Here is a 15,067-nt window from a genome sequence, read left to right on the forward strand (position 1 = left end):
CCAGAAGTTAAAAGAGAGGTTATGTGACTTGCCCAGGGCCAGACCTCTTTTCAGGTGAGGAGGCTGGGGCTGGATTTGAATCCAAGGCTTCCTAACTGCAAGTTCCCTCATGAAATGCCTAGCTAGTCGACCATCAAGGCTTAGCTCCAGTGCCACCCCCACAAGAAATTCTTCCTGGTGTCTTCACTTGCTAGTTCTCTCCTGTCAAGATTACCTTTTATTTATTTTGTAAAGATTTTCTGTTTCTTTATCTGTGTAGATATTGTTTCTGCACTCTGCCCCCTCTGAAGAATATAAGTTCCTTGATGGCAGAGACTTGTTTTTTGTCTTTGTACCTAGTGTGAGGCACATCGGTGTTCAATAAATGCTTACTTAATAGGTGAATGGAGTGAAGAGGAGAGCTGGCCAAGGAGAGTGCCCTCTGGCTCTGCTGTGTCAGGCATCCTACATAGCCTTTTACAGCTACTTCTTGCCAGGCTGCTTAGATCTTGAAAGAACTTTAAAAAGCCAAACAAATTAGTCTGGGAATTTCTTCTCTTGGGTCATTGAAAGCTGAATTGATCTCCACCCTGGATCAGCTGAGCAGCATTCTTCTGGTCCTATTTATAACTTCCTGGTTAGTGGGGACCTGAAGGTTAGTGGCTCCTAGCAGGGGAATCTTGGCCTGTTGGCAAGAGTGGCCCTGGAACAGCTGGGCCCTTGGCTACTTCCCACTCAGATGGCTTCTCAGGCACTGAAGGGCTGGGGCTGGTAGCCTGAGAGGCCTGATTTTGTGGCCTATTCTTGAAATGGGAGCTAGCTAGCCAGTTATACTCAGAGTGACAGAGAAATTTGGGGTATTGCAGTGTAATGGGGAGACCTCTGGACCTGGAGTTAATGCAGTTTAGCTCAGCAGACCTTTACTTTAAACGCCTGTTCTGTGTAAGGTCCTGGGATGGGTGTTAGGGACCCAGAGACAAAAACTAAGCAATCCCTGGCGTCAGGGAGCTTTATATTCCGCTGCAGGATCCTGATACTTATTAGCTATGAAATGGTTGAAGGACATGTTACTTGACCATTCAGAGCTCGTTTACCCATCTGTAAAATGGAACCAAGGATAATCTTTAGTGAGTACCTTCACAGTTGTGTTCAAATATCAGCGCCTTTGTGCTTCAGAATGTGCTATCCTTGTGTGGGTATGGCAGGAATTATTACCTGTCCATTTTATAGAGGGTGGAAAGTGAGGCCCAGAGATACTGAAGCCACTGAGGGGCACAAAGCAGTGACCAAGTAGGAGCTTGGACCTCTGGGTCCAGACCCCTTGCTACTTTTCTCCCTGTGGCTTCCCCAGCTCACTATTACAGAGGGATCAGTTATGCTTTATTGGGAGAACTTCTTGGCTTCCTGCAGAAGGAAGGATGCATATCCTTTCTGGGCCTGGCAGGAAGTGGGGAACAGACCCAGATCGTCACTACCACTCCCCCACCCCTTCCAAATTGGGACCCATGCCTTATGTCTGCAGATGTGTTGGCATAGTCAGACTTCCTCTAGATTTAGACCTCTCCCTCTTGCAGCTGAGTAAAAAACAGCACTGGTAAATAGGTTCTTTCTTTGTGATCCTTGGTTGAGGAGGAAAAGGCAGAGAATAGAGGATAATGTTAAGGAGAGGAAAGGGGCTACAGCACTTTGGAGTCTGGGTGCTCAGCAGGGGTCTTTGACTCATCATTGCTTCTGAGATCAGAGCACAAGGTCTAATTCAGCGATCCCAGAAGGCCTTGGGATACTGTACTCAACCAGAGTTGTTCTGACTTACAGAAAGGCACTCTCAATTTCTTGTGCTTGGTCCGAATTGGCCACTTCAGGACCACGGGTTATTTCGGCAGGTAGTGCAGAGGAGACTAACCCTCTTTTCTCAGCCCAAGATACTTCTCTTCCTGCTCTGCTCTTAGCCTCTTCTCCCCTTTAAGTTACAGGTGGAAAGGAGGAATTCTGTCCTATTGTGAGGTATTCAATTTAAGTCAGTCTCCAGCATGGTGCCAGGGAGAGGGTATCAGATTTGGAGACAGAGATCCTGGGTTCAAACCCTGCTATTGATGCTTAGTATTACTGTAGCTTGGCCATATATGTAACCACTCTGAACCATATTTACCCTCAGCTGTAAAATGTTCCCAGGATTCACTAGGTATCCTTGTAGATGCCTTTCCAATCTAGATCTGTGATCTTTTGATTGTGTGAATACTTTCCTGGCCCCTTGCCTTTTCTCATGCCATTTCCATATACTTGTAGGGCTGCCTGGGCTTGCTTTGCTTACCCCTCACCCCCCACTTTTTTTTTTGAGGCACTTGGAGTTAAGTGACTTGTCTAGGGTCACTCAGCTAGTAAGTGTCTAAAGCTGGATTTGAACTCAGGTCTTCCTGACTCCAGGGCTGGTGTTCTAGTCACTGTGTCACCTAGCTGCGCCATTTCCCCTGCCCTTTTAAAAGAGGAGTGTGCTTAGTCAAAAGAGGGGGAGAAGTCTAGGTGTAGAGACTTCTGAACTGTAACCACTTCTAGCTACGGTTCAGGGTCCAGCTTACATGCCACCTCCTCCAAAAAGCCTTCTGTGATTGTGCCCCCCCATCACTTTGTATTTCTTAAGCTTGTCATATAGTTTGTTCTACCAGTGTCACTACTGTATATTTGTTGTATAGCATTGCATGTTTGTGTTATGTTATCACTTGCATTGTATGTTCTGTAGTAGTCAGAGCTGTGCTTTCATTGATAACAGAGCGGAGAATGCTTTGGAAAAGGGAAAGACGATATGCAGACCAAGGAAGCTCTAGGCTATTGCAAGGGTTCCAGGGGGCAGCTAGGTGGTCCAGTGGACCTGGAGTCAGGAGGACCTCAGTTCAAATCTGGCCTTAGACACTTACTAGCTGTGTGACCCTGGGCAAGTCACTTCACCCTGTTTGCCTCCAAGGGGGAAAAAAGCGAGAGTTCCAGCCAGGTGCAACGAGGGCCTGTGCTGGGTAGTTGTGGTATGAGTAAAGAGAATGGGATAGATTCGAGAGGAGCTGTGGAGAGAGAGAGAACAAAACATCACAATTGGTTGGATATGGGAGATAAGAATCCTAGGATCAGAGATCTCAAGCTGGAAAGGATCTCAAAGGCTTTCTAGTCCATCCTCTTCATTTTAGAGATGAAGAAGAAGGCCTACATGGGACTTGCCTCTGGTTAACTAGGTCATAAGCTTCTGGGGCAGGATTTGACCCCTGAACCTCTAAAGGCACTCACTTTACCATGCTGAAAGGGAAACTTTGAAGATGACTGCAAGGCTGCAAAATAAGTAACTGAAAGGATGATGCCTTTGACAAAAATAAGAGAGATTTGGAAGAGAAGTGACTTTGGGGGAAAAGATAATGAGATATACCTATGGGACATCCAGTTGGAAATATCTGGTAGTTGGCTCCTTATCACCTCCAAGATCACATGGGAAATCCTCTGGTTTCTAAAGCCCCTTCCTGCCTTCCCAGTCTTCTTAGACCTTACTTTTCCTTTTACCGTGTGATCCAGTGACCCTGGCTTCCTGGCTGTTCTTCAGACATGACACTGTGTGTCGACTCCAGATGTGTTCTCTGGCTGTTCCCCCATGTCTAGAATGCTCTTTCTTCATCTCTGCCTCCTGGCTTCCCTGGCTTCCTTCAAATCTCAGCTAAGATCCCACATTTTCCAAGAAGCATTCCCTGGTACTCTTCATCCTAAGATGCCTTCCCTCAATTTATCCTGTATGTATCTTGTTCCATATAGATCTTGTGAGTTCCTTGAGAGCAGGAAGTGTGGTTTTTCTTTTTTTTCCTCCTTCCCTTCGCCAGCACTTAACATGGTGCCTGGCACATAGTAGGTGCTTAATAAATGCTAGCTGACTGACTGATGTATAACTGGAGCTCAGAAGAGAGACCAGGGCTGGATAGATAGATCTGTAGGTCATCTGCATAGAGATGATCACTGAACCTGTGGAGATAGTGGGCAAGTCACTTAACCCTGCTTGCCTCAGTTTCCTCATCTGTAAAATGAGCTGGAAAAGGAGATGGCAAAGCACTCCAGCATCTTTGCCAAGAAAACCACTCAACAAGAGTCAGCCACGACTGAAGTGACTGAACAAAAAACAGTAGAGCCCAGTCTCACATAGTGGTGAATTGATTCACTGTTAAGAGTGTCATTACTGTGGAATGTAATTGGTCTCTAGTGGATCCTTAAAGTTTTTAGTGGAGAGTGTCACCTCCCACATGTGACCTGCCTTCTGACCTGATCCTTTCAGCATCCTGGGCTCTCAGGAAGGACTCGCTGTGCGTTTGACCTTGCCTCCCCTTTTCTGAGCCTGAGATCTTCTTAGCAGTATCACAATATGCCTACAAGAAGCATATAACTATACTGTGTAATATAGCATATTTAAATAATACGTGATATCAGTAAGTCTGTTTGTCTTGACTCCTTCAACCTTCCTTGTGTCTTCTCTCGTCCTAATTTCTTACTCTCTTGCTTTCCCTGTGTGTAATCTCTTGTTCTTAAGGCACTATAAATTGTGTTAAATACTTCCTTTGAGGCCGCTCTGCAGGATAAAATAAGTAGCATGAGCCATATTATTCCCATTTTTATAGATTGAGCCTAAGAAGTTAAGTGACTTGCCCACAATCCCAGAGCTAGAGAGTGGGAGAGTTGGGCTTCTCACTCTCTGAGGCTTGTTCTCTGCTATACCTTACTGCTTCTCTCAGGTCATGTTTTATGCTTTTCATTCCTAGGTCAGTGTCTTGCACATACTTAGGTATTCAAGTGGAGCTGTGGGCAGCTAGGTGGTGTAAGGGTAGCTAAGGGGCACAGTACATGAAACACTGAGCCTGGAATCAGGAAGACCTGAGTTCAAATGTGACCTCAGCCCCTTACTAATTGTGTGTTTCTGGGCAAGCTATTTAACCTCTGTTTGCCTCAGTTTCCATGTTTGTAAAATGTGGATAATAATAGCACCTACCTCCCAGGAGAACCAAATGAGATGATAAATGTACTTAGCACATATTAATAAGCGCTATTTATGTTTTTGGCTAATATTATTATGCTCTATGATCTCATTCATGGGGCTCTTCTGTTGACCTCACAACCCATACATGGCTGCCCATCCCACCTGACTCTTGTCCATTTCCTTCCTTAGGTCCCCCACAAGAGGTTGGGTTTTCTCAATGCGCTGGGGGCCTGCCTTGATTTCTCTTGACCTGGAGAGGGACAGCTGAGGATCACTCCAGGCTGTTTAGTAGTTAACCCTCCCTCCCATGTAACCAACTGATCTTTCTCATTTGGACTTTTTTTGACAATCTTATGCCAGTTTTTAGTTCCTTGTTTGTAATATGTTACAAAACAAGCACACATGCCATGTACCTCTCCATTGTCAAGGGGTCATAGATGTAGAGCTGGAGGGGGTCTGAGAGGCCATCTGGTCCAACCCCCATATTTGCTAGATAAGGTACCCTTCTTGGCCAGAGGTTAAGTAACTTGGATGAAATCAGATAGGTAGTAAGTAACAGAGTTGACATTTGAACCCAGTCAGTCAGCAAGCATTTATATAGCACCTACTGTGTGCTAGGCCCTTTGCTAATCTTTGAGGATCCATAGAAAGGCAAAAATCAACTCATACTCTTATGGGGCTCACAATCTAATGGAGGAAATAACATATAAGCAACTATGTACTAACAAGATATGTAGGGGATAAGTTGGGGGTGGTCTTAGAGGGAAGGCAGTAAGATTAAGGAGGCCTCTCCCAGAAAGTGGGATTTTGTCTGGGACTTGAGGGAAGCCAAGAGGTAGAGATGATGAGGCAGAGGATTCAAGGCATGGGGGATGGCCAGTGAAAATGTCTGGCATCAGGAGGGAGATGGGGTGTCAAATTGGAGGACCAGGAGATCAAATAGTAGGGGATTAAAGTGTAAGAAGTGTAAGTGTAGGAAGGATTAAAGTGTAAGAAGACTAGAAAGGTAGGAAGGGGCAAGTTATGAAGGGCTTTGAAAGGGCAGCCAGGTGGCTCAGTGGATAGAGTGCTTGGCCTGGAGTCGGGAAGACTCTTCCTGAGTTCAAATCTGGCCTCAGACACTTATTAGCTGTGTGACTCTGGGGAAGTCACTTCACCCTATTTGCTTTAGTCCTTTATCTGTAAAGTGAGCTAGAGAAGGAAATGGCAAACCAAATGCCAAGAAAACCCCAAAATGAAGAGTCAGACATGACTGAAATACGATCGAACAACTACAAAAGCCCCAAAGGATTTTATGTTTGGACCTAGAAGTGCTAGGAAACCATTGGCTCCAAAGCCGTTGGGCTTTCCAGTGTTCCCTGGGTCAATGCTCATTTGAATGTAGTAGGTGCTTAATAAATATTTGTTGAACTGAATTGTCTGTAATTGTCAATACCCTATGAGAGTTTACTTTTGACAGTCATGGTTCCAATACTGATGCTCTGGCTAGACCTTTTTTTGGTGTGAACTTTGCCTAAAGGAGCTGAGGAGGATGGACAGTGTAGACGGTGGGTTGTTCTGACTGAGCCGTGGCTCTCCTGTCCCCAACAGCCTGGGGAACGCTGGGGCCCATTGACAATTTCAAGGCCATGGCGACCTCTAGTGTCTCAGACTGAGAGAGATAGGTACCAGACCTATCAGAAGGCGACAGGCTGCTCCAAGCCCCTGGCAGAATTCCCTGCTTGGATCTGTCAGCCATGGGTCCTGAGATCCTACCCTAGCGCATTCATCAAGCGAATGTTTGATGATTAGAGGTATGTCTGCAGGAGCAGTGTCCTTGAATGAGATCTCTGCCTACAGAGCTCTTAGGAATTAATTTAATTGCCTGCAGCACCTTGAGAGAACAAATTATACCATAGAACCTTGACTCTCAATAAATTGATAGTAGTTGGGGAGATGATACTGATCCACACATTGGTACAGTGACAGTCCACTGGGCTCAAATCCTGCCATTGGCCCTGACTATCCCTGTAGCCTTGGGGCAAGTTGCTTCATCTCAAAGTTTCATGGAAGAAATGGGTTTGAAGATAATCCTCTATTTCCCTAGGCAAATGAAAATCTTGGTAACTTGGGGTTCTAGACCCTGAGGGATTTAAACTGAGCCATTTTTTTGTCTCTATAACCTGTAGGTTTCTTGTAGCCACAGAAGCCAGGCAAAGTGACTCATTTGTAAGCTTCTTTGGTGCAGAGACTGTTTTCATTTTTGTCTTTGTAAGGCTGGCACGTAGCTTGGTGTCAGGCACACAGTAGGTGCTTCTTGTTGAGTCAAAATGAAATGTTGCTCGCAGTCAGTCGAATAACTTGATTATAGGAGCTGTCTTTTCTTAGAGTGTTGTCTTTTCCACCCTGGCTTTGTCTCCCTCCTTTTCCCTCTTTATTACCCCTTATATCCTGCTTAGCTTTGTGGCATTCACATTCCTAGTAGAGACTGCAGAGCCCAGAAGGATAATTCGTGGTGGCTTTATGTAGGACTTCATTAGAGAAGAGAGCAGAAAGCTTTGTTTGGTGGCCCCCAAATGGCTCCACTTATGGCTGTCCCCAGTGGAGCCTGGGAGGGCAGCCTTTTTTTCTATGATATAATAAGCTATGTTTAAGACCTAGGTCTCCATACTCAAAGGTCATGGCCTTTCTTTTACTGCAACAACGGCCTTTTTCTTTTTCCCAGCAGTGCTGGATAGAAGTGATTGTATCTAGATCTGTCTTAGGAGGATGTGGTCTGTCTGGATGGTGGCTGGCTAATGAAACTCTGGCCCCTTCTACTTTTTTCCTGAAAAAAGTGTACTTTTTAGTACCTTTCTGATGAGGGCCTGAATCACAAACCCTGAGTCATTCATTCTTTGACTCATTCATTCTCTCTTTACTCTTCCCCATCTCACCTCAACAAGGTCATCTTTGGGTAAACGGGGACCCTCAAGGATAGAGATATTTGTCTGCTACCAAGTCATTAACTCAGCTGGGAACAGAAATGGTAGATTCTTGTCTCTCAGTTTAGTGTTTTAATTTTCAGTTCCATTATTGCTTGTCTAGCAAACCTGGGTTTTTATCAGTTTTCTCTCTCAAAAGCTTTTGAACTTGAAGCTTTTGCTGGGTAGCAAGTTGCAGGAATTCAGAAGAGGCCTTCTCTTCCCATAATTCATTTCCAGAGGAGAGTTCTAGCTTGGGAGAGAATAGTCTTCATGTTGGTGACCAGGTTGTTAGAGAGGTGGGGGATGGCAGGATGGCAAGAATATGGGTTAATACAGTGCAAGCCAGTGCTTGCCTTAGAAGAGATAACTCCATTCTTGATGTTAGGTGGAGTTGTTTTTGATCAAAGATGGTCTAAAGATTTCGATCTCAGGAAGGGACTGGGAGGGGGTGTGTGTGGTTGATGCTTAGAAATGCTGGGCTGAGGGTCCCCTGAAATAGGGAACGAAGGCTGGGTTAAAGGAATCATGGATGGAGGTAGTGGGCATGGTATAATAGAAAGAGCTGGCTCTCCAATCAGAGGACCTGGGTTTAAATCTCAGTAAATACAAACTTTTGTGATGACTTTGGGTAAATAATTTTACCTCCCTTGGCCTCAGTTTCCAAATTAGCTGTAGTAGCTCTGAGGACTCTTCCAGCACTATACCTGTGATCCTCTAACTTTAAAGCAGCCCTATATTACTGGTGAATGTCACTTGGGGGCGGCTCCAAGCTCTTCATAGAAGCCTACTGCTGACCTTTGGTAACTGAAAAGGAAATGGAATCTCCTTAGTCTCCTGCCTTTTGAAAGAGATGGCATCATCTCACAAGACTGCAATGTTGTAGTTCCCCCTTATCAGTCAGGCTGCCAGATCCTCTCTTCTTATGCCTGTCTGGTCATGTCCTGGGTCTCTGCGGCAGGCTAGGTGGATGGAGGTTGACAGCTGCTGGCTGCCAGAATGCCAGACCAGGTGGAGAAGCTGATTGACAGGGGCTGTGGGTCTGCAGTTACTTCATGCTTGAGGCACGGGCTGGTGAGCAGGGGACAGAGACTCAGGAGGTCACCCCAGCTTCTGAGATTGACCTTGAGAGTCATTTCACCTTCATACTTCAGTTTCCCAATTGTTAATAGCAGATGGGTCCTGCTGGGAGCAGGGGTAGGGAAGGGAAGGAGAGGAAGAGGAAGAGAGATTTTGGCTAGGGGGAGGGGAAGAAGACTTGAAGTCCTGTGGGATGTAATTAATGAAAGTGCAGAGTTTGGGGTACTACCAGCCAGCAGAGACTTAAAAAGTTTGTCTAGTATTGACAGGCATGTAGTGTAGAGCAGGGCTGTCCAACCTTAGGTTTTGTTGAAACAATAGACAATATATTTTGATTTGCCATTTTAGTGAGAGCTCTGTGGTAGCTCAGCTTCTTTTACTAAAGCATTTATGTAAATTTCTATGCTTGTAGGTGGGAACATAAATTGCACTGAGGGGCCGCATACCCCCTGGTGTAGAGAATGCTAGACTTAGAGTCAGGAAGACCTGAATTCAAATTCTTCCTCTGACATCTGTTCACTGTATGACCATGGAGCGAGTCAGTTCATAATTCTAAGCCTCATCAGTAAAATGAGGATAAAAGTCCTTTGTACCTGCTAGGTAGGGTTATGAGGCTCAAGTGAAATAAGATATATAAAGTGCTATATAAATGCCAGCTATTATTGTTACATATTCAGGGCTTCTTAATCTTTTTGTGTGTGTGTCCTGAATACTGTTTGTACTCTGGGGAAGCCTATGAATCCTTTCTCAGGATAATAAAATATGTAGGATTAGAAAAGAAAACAATTACATTGAAATGCAGACCCTAACTTAAGAGCCGCTGATCTTGATGTACTTTAAGGAATACCATTTTTTCTGTTTTCTAGGAAAAGTCAAGAACAGGAAGGATTTAAAGATCTCATGTGTCTCCAACAAGCCACCTGTCTCCAACCCAACGTAAGTTTGTTGCTGTCTTTTCCCACATACTTACTCAGTCTTGGGCTTTCATAAGTGGCAGCTTGAGTGGGGAGGATTCTTACAGTTCAATACATGTCGGGCCCCACTGCTTGTGTGGTCTTGTACTTGGAGGGACTTGGAGATGCCAAGCGAGGTTGGCTCTCCCTCAGGAAGCTTCCAATCTGGTTGGGGCATGTGAGATGGCTACAAATAATCTATGGTGTAAAAAAGCTAGTCCTTGATAAATCCCATCAGAAAATAGTAAGTAGGTCAATGTTTTAAAAACAAATGTTAAAAATTGTTTTTACGCGTCATTGGGGAAAAATAAAATACTAAATAAAACAAAGAAAATAGTAAGTAGGGTGCTACCTGGGGTCCAAAGAGCCATTTTTTAAAATAGCCCTTTACATGGACAGGAACAAAAATGGAAGAGGCCTGAAGATGAGCCTGACTCTGTCTTTTGGAATGAGGCTTTGTGATCGTCTGAGAGGCACTTCTCTGAAACTTTTTCAACCTGACCTCTTTTGCTCCGCCAGAATGTTTTTAGCCACCACGGTTAACCCTAAGTGTGCTTTTTTATGGGGTAACTTGAGATCCTGAGGCTTGTCTCATCCAGTGTAGTAAATTGGTCAGGGACTTTTTTTTGGAGGGTTATGGGGAGCAGGACTGACTAAGCTCAGTGATAAATGGCCACTTTGCTTTTTTTGGGAATATGAGACCTGATAGGTAGTGGAACCCCTCTTCCTGAGAAAATTTAAATGTGGTTTTGTGAAATGAGAAGTAGATCCTTTAATTCAGTCTTGGAAGCAAGTTTGACCTCCTCCCACTAGCACTCTGTGATGGGCATACTCTGTTGCCATGGGGGAGTGGGTGTTTGAAAACAGGGCCATTTGGTCAGGCTTTGCCATACACTTTACGCCTTGTAAAGTACCCAATTCCAGTTCAGTCTTTCACCTTGGCGCTCAGTTAATTCAACAGGTGTTCAGTGGCACCATACCAGATGCTGGAGATGCAAAGACAAAGGTCAGCAATCTCTGCCCCCAAAGAGCTTATGTTCTACTTGGAGGAGGGGAAGGGAACACCATATATAGATAACAGTATACAAAATCTAGACATTATTACAAAAGTAATTTGTGGGAAGGAGAGGGAGGTATGTAGTTAGGAGAGCATTAAATGCTCTTAGAGAAATTGGCACCTTGAGCTGTTTTTGAAGGAAATCTAGGGATTCTAGGAGAAAGCATTCCAGGCATGGGAGACAGAAAGGCCTAATGGAGGCAGATGGAATGCTCTTTATGGAGAACAGCAAATTGGCCAGTATGTGTGAGAGGAGGAGTAATATGTGAACATTCTGGAAAGATAGCTTGGAACCAGAATGTAAAAAGGTAGATAGATGAGTTTGTATTTTATCTACCCTGAAAAAAGCCAGTGTAGGGAGGAAGGGGAGGAGGACATTGAATTCTTTGAGTCAGTGAGGTCTGTCCACTTGACACCTTCCTGTGGGGTAGAATTTGTGATACAGACTGAGATCGTTCCCTTGTGAGTAAAATATTGGTGTCTGCTTTCTGAGTGAACAGGGAGGCTCTTCGGGTGATTGTAACTACTAGCTGATGTTCTGCAATTATAAAGTGTTTTCACAGACATCATTTCATTTAGGCTTACAGTGATCTTGTGAAGTAGGTATCTCCATTTTCCAGAAGAGGAGACTGAGGTCAGAAATGTTAAGTGAGTTACTTAGGGCCACAGAGCTATTGAGAGTTAGAGCTGGGATGGGAACCCAGATCTTCATCCAGTGCTCATTCTGTTATATTGACATGTTCCCTTCTGATCATGATGTTCAGACACAGCTGAGCATTTGGAGCCCCAGTGAAAAGACTTATGGGATTTTCTTTTTTCTTTCCAGGCCTCCCAGGAACCTGGACTCTAGGACCTTCATTACAATCGGTGACAAGGTATATGATGCCAGTTGACATTTCCTCTCTCTTAACCTGTAAAGATGTCTGTTTTTGTCATGTTTGTCTTCTTGGGACTTAACCTTTGGAACAGCTTTAAAGAAACAAAACAAAATATACTCCTCCAAACATGATCTCCATGGACATTTTAAAATTTCTGGCATGACTTTTTCCTTTGCCCTCCCCCGGGACTCGAGAACTGGAGTGTTTGAAAAATTCCTTTCCCAAAGAGAAATTCTTGTGTGTGCACCCACAGATCTCCCATCAGGCCAAAGGCAGCCCCATCTAGTTTCCCTCAGTCCATCTGTTGGAAAGGAACCTGCCACCTTCATCCTCTGTAGGAATTGGTTCTTTGTCAGGGGAGGGTATAACATCAGCATCCTTCCCCTCTCCCTCTCAGTTGTGTTGGGGCCTTGGTTGCCTGACCCCTGGTGTGGTGGGCAGAAGAGAAGGAGCTTTTGTGTTCTCTGCCTGGGTGTGATTCATGTTGTAGGGCGAGGGCCCCGTCTCAAAGTGAATGAGCAATTTATCCAGGGCTGTGACTGGTGGACTTCGTCTAGGATGTGTATAGAGACCCTGTAAGCAAATACTAAAGGGTGTTTGAGGTTTTCTGGGGAAGCTTTTCCAAGCAGTGTCTGGGGCTTCTGCTCTGCGGAGTACTGTGTAACGAAAGGTCAGGGACCTTCTCCAGTTCTCTCCACCCAGCTTGTGGCTAAGGGCTGAAAGGACCGCCCTCTTAGCTTTGCAAGACATAAGTCCATCATTGTAACTCTCCCATTCTTCCCCCTTCCCCCCCTGAAAAAATTGAATCCAAACCCCAGGACCTCAAGGGTCTGCCTTGTTACCCGTCTAGAGGAGAAGTCAGGGCAGGGAGGGTTGGTCGATGAGTACTTGGCTGGGTCTCTGGGCGGCTTCTTTCTGACTAGCTCCAGGAGGCCTGATGTACTGGCTAGAAATAGCTTCTGGTTTTTGTTCTCCCTGTTCAGCATCCTCTAGGGGCTGCGTGAGTCTATGTGCTGGGAGACTATATATAGACCTTCTTATGCCTGGGATCAGAGTTATATCTGACTGCTTACCTTCCCATGGGCAGGTGCTAGATTGGATAGAATTTGGACACTCCCGCCTTCTGCTGTCTTGGGGGATGGGGGAGAGAACATGGCTTTCCTTGCTTAGGTGACCCCCCCCCCGTCATCAGTTACAAACATAGACCTTCTGGAATGGATACACCTCTAAATAGCTCAATTGGAGAATAGAGGAATAGGTTTTTGAGGTATTTACCTTCTGTCTCCATGACCTTAAGTCTTAAATGGCATTTGGGCATTCGCCAGTGACCTGTGGAGTCACTTCTTAGAGAGGTGGCATGATGTCCTGAGGGGAAAAAACCAAAACGCTGAACTCGGGAGTCAGGTGAGACTTGGATTAGAATCTCACTTGTGGACAAACCACTCAACCTCTCTCAGAACTCAGTTTTTTCATCTGTAAAATAGAGATGATAATAACCTATATATACCTATTTCACAGTGTCTTGGGGCTCACATAAAATATGTAAAGTGCTTTGTAAACCTTAAAGGACTATATAAATGCTAGCTGTTACTGTTGCTATCAATGGCTCATACTTTCTGTATGATTCTTTTGGGAGGGCTAGGGTCAGAATTGGGGGAAAAGGTACCAGCAACTCTTTTCACTGGTCTGGCATCCTGGAAATCCAGATCTGTCTTTTTTTGCTGCTCTCTTCAGAAGTCTCATGAGAGAGTGTTGGTGATAATAAAGACTGAGATGGAGGTGAAGGTGTGTGTATGCATGCAGCTTTGAGATCTGGGCGCTCCATGGTAGAACTGAGTTAGTGTATCCGTTCTGTAGGAGGATAGTGCCCATGTCTCTGTTTGGGGAGGGAACTGCTGACTTACTGTTAAGGTTTTGGCAAGCCTGGGCTACTGGATAGTCCCAAAATAAAACATTAGTCAGAACTGGGAAAACAAAAATCCAAACCACCCTTTTAAAAAATTTAAGTTTTCCAATTAACAAAAGTCTATTTTGTCTCCTTCCTATCTCCCATTAGAAAAGAAAAAAGAAAGAAAAACAGAACCTTTGTTACAAGTATGCATAGTCAAATTTCTAGCAGAACAAATTCCTAAATTAGTCATGTTCAAAAAATGTGTCTCATTTTGAACCCCAAGTCTATCCCTTCTCTGTCAAGAGTCCTGGAACATGTTTCTTCAGTGGTTTCCTAGAATTGTGGCTGGTGGTTGTGCTAATCAGAGTACTTAAGTCTTTTAATGGGTTTGTCTTTACTGTGTTGAACACTCACCCTTCAAAGCCATACATTCTAGGGGAAACCAGAGCTCCCTTTTCCTCAGGTTGCTTCCTCTAGTGATGATGGTAGAACACCTTGAACCAGTGGGATCCGGGCTTCTTCCTGAGAATGTGAGCCACCACGCTGCCCGGGCCCCCCCCCCACCTCCGGATGTTGCTGGGTGGGCTGGCCCTGCTGTGTACCAGCTGAGAGAGAGAGAGAGAGAGAGAGAGAGAGGGAGAGAGAGAGCGCGAGCACCCTCCTGCAACCACTTTGCAGAAATAGATTCAGTAAATTGTTTTCACTAAAGAAAACCTGCTGGAAGAGCCCATTTCCTCTGTGCAAAGCAAAGTGCCTGTGCCTGGATCTTTGTTAGTTCATGTATGTGCCTGTGCAGACTTTTGCAGCTGTTGCTTGCGGGGCAGAAGCCTGCCCTGGTTGCTTTGGCCAAAAGTACGTGTAATCTCCTGAGTTCATCTGGCTCTTCTGTGCTACTCACTTAGGCCAGTTCCCTTTCTTTTCTATTCCAGTTTTCTCCAATGAAAAGAAAGAAAAAATTGTTTGTAATTAGCATATTGGGTGTTTGTACCAAATAGCTGCAGCCCAATGCCTGCCAAACTGACATTCCTAAAGCGGAGCTGGCCGTGACACCGCTCCTCAGAAATCTTGGATGATTCTTTATCGCGTCTAGGATTAGAACACGAACTTCTTAGCATGATGGTCAAAGCCCTGCACAGTCTGGTTCCCACCTACTTTTCCACTGTTTGCTGTTGTCGTGCAGTCATTTTCAGTCGTTTCTGAATCTTCGTGACCCAACTTGGGATTTTCTTTTGGCAGAGGTACTGGAGTGGTTTGCTCTTTGCTTCTCCAGCTCATTTTACAGATGAGGAAACTG

The 15,067-nt window shown here is 44.9% G+C and overlaps 1 protein-coding gene across 2 annotated transcripts in view; it reads left to right on the top strand.

The window, feature by feature from the left end:
* The window catches only part of MAP2K3 (mitogen-activated protein kinase kinase 3), a 73,658-nt gene that overhangs the window by 36,577 nt on the left and 22,014 nt on the right, over positions 1-15,067 (top strand). For both annotated transcript variants that reach the window (XM_036741159.1, XM_036741160.1), the window contains exons 2-3: positions 9,861-9,930; positions 11,831-11,879. In XM_036741159.1, the coding sequence (XP_036597054.1) occupies positions 9,861-9,930; positions 11,831-11,879 (119 nt within the window). The remainder of the gene's footprint in view (positions 1-9,860; positions 9,931-11,830; positions 11,880-15,067) is intronic.

This window comes from Trichosurus vulpecula, chromosome 1 (assembly GCF_011100635.1).
Source record: "Trichosurus vulpecula isolate mTriVul1 chromosome 1, mTriVul1.pri, whole genome shotgun sequence".
NCBI lineage: Eukaryota > Metazoa > Chordata > Mammalia > Diprotodontia > Phalangeridae > Trichosurus > Trichosurus vulpecula.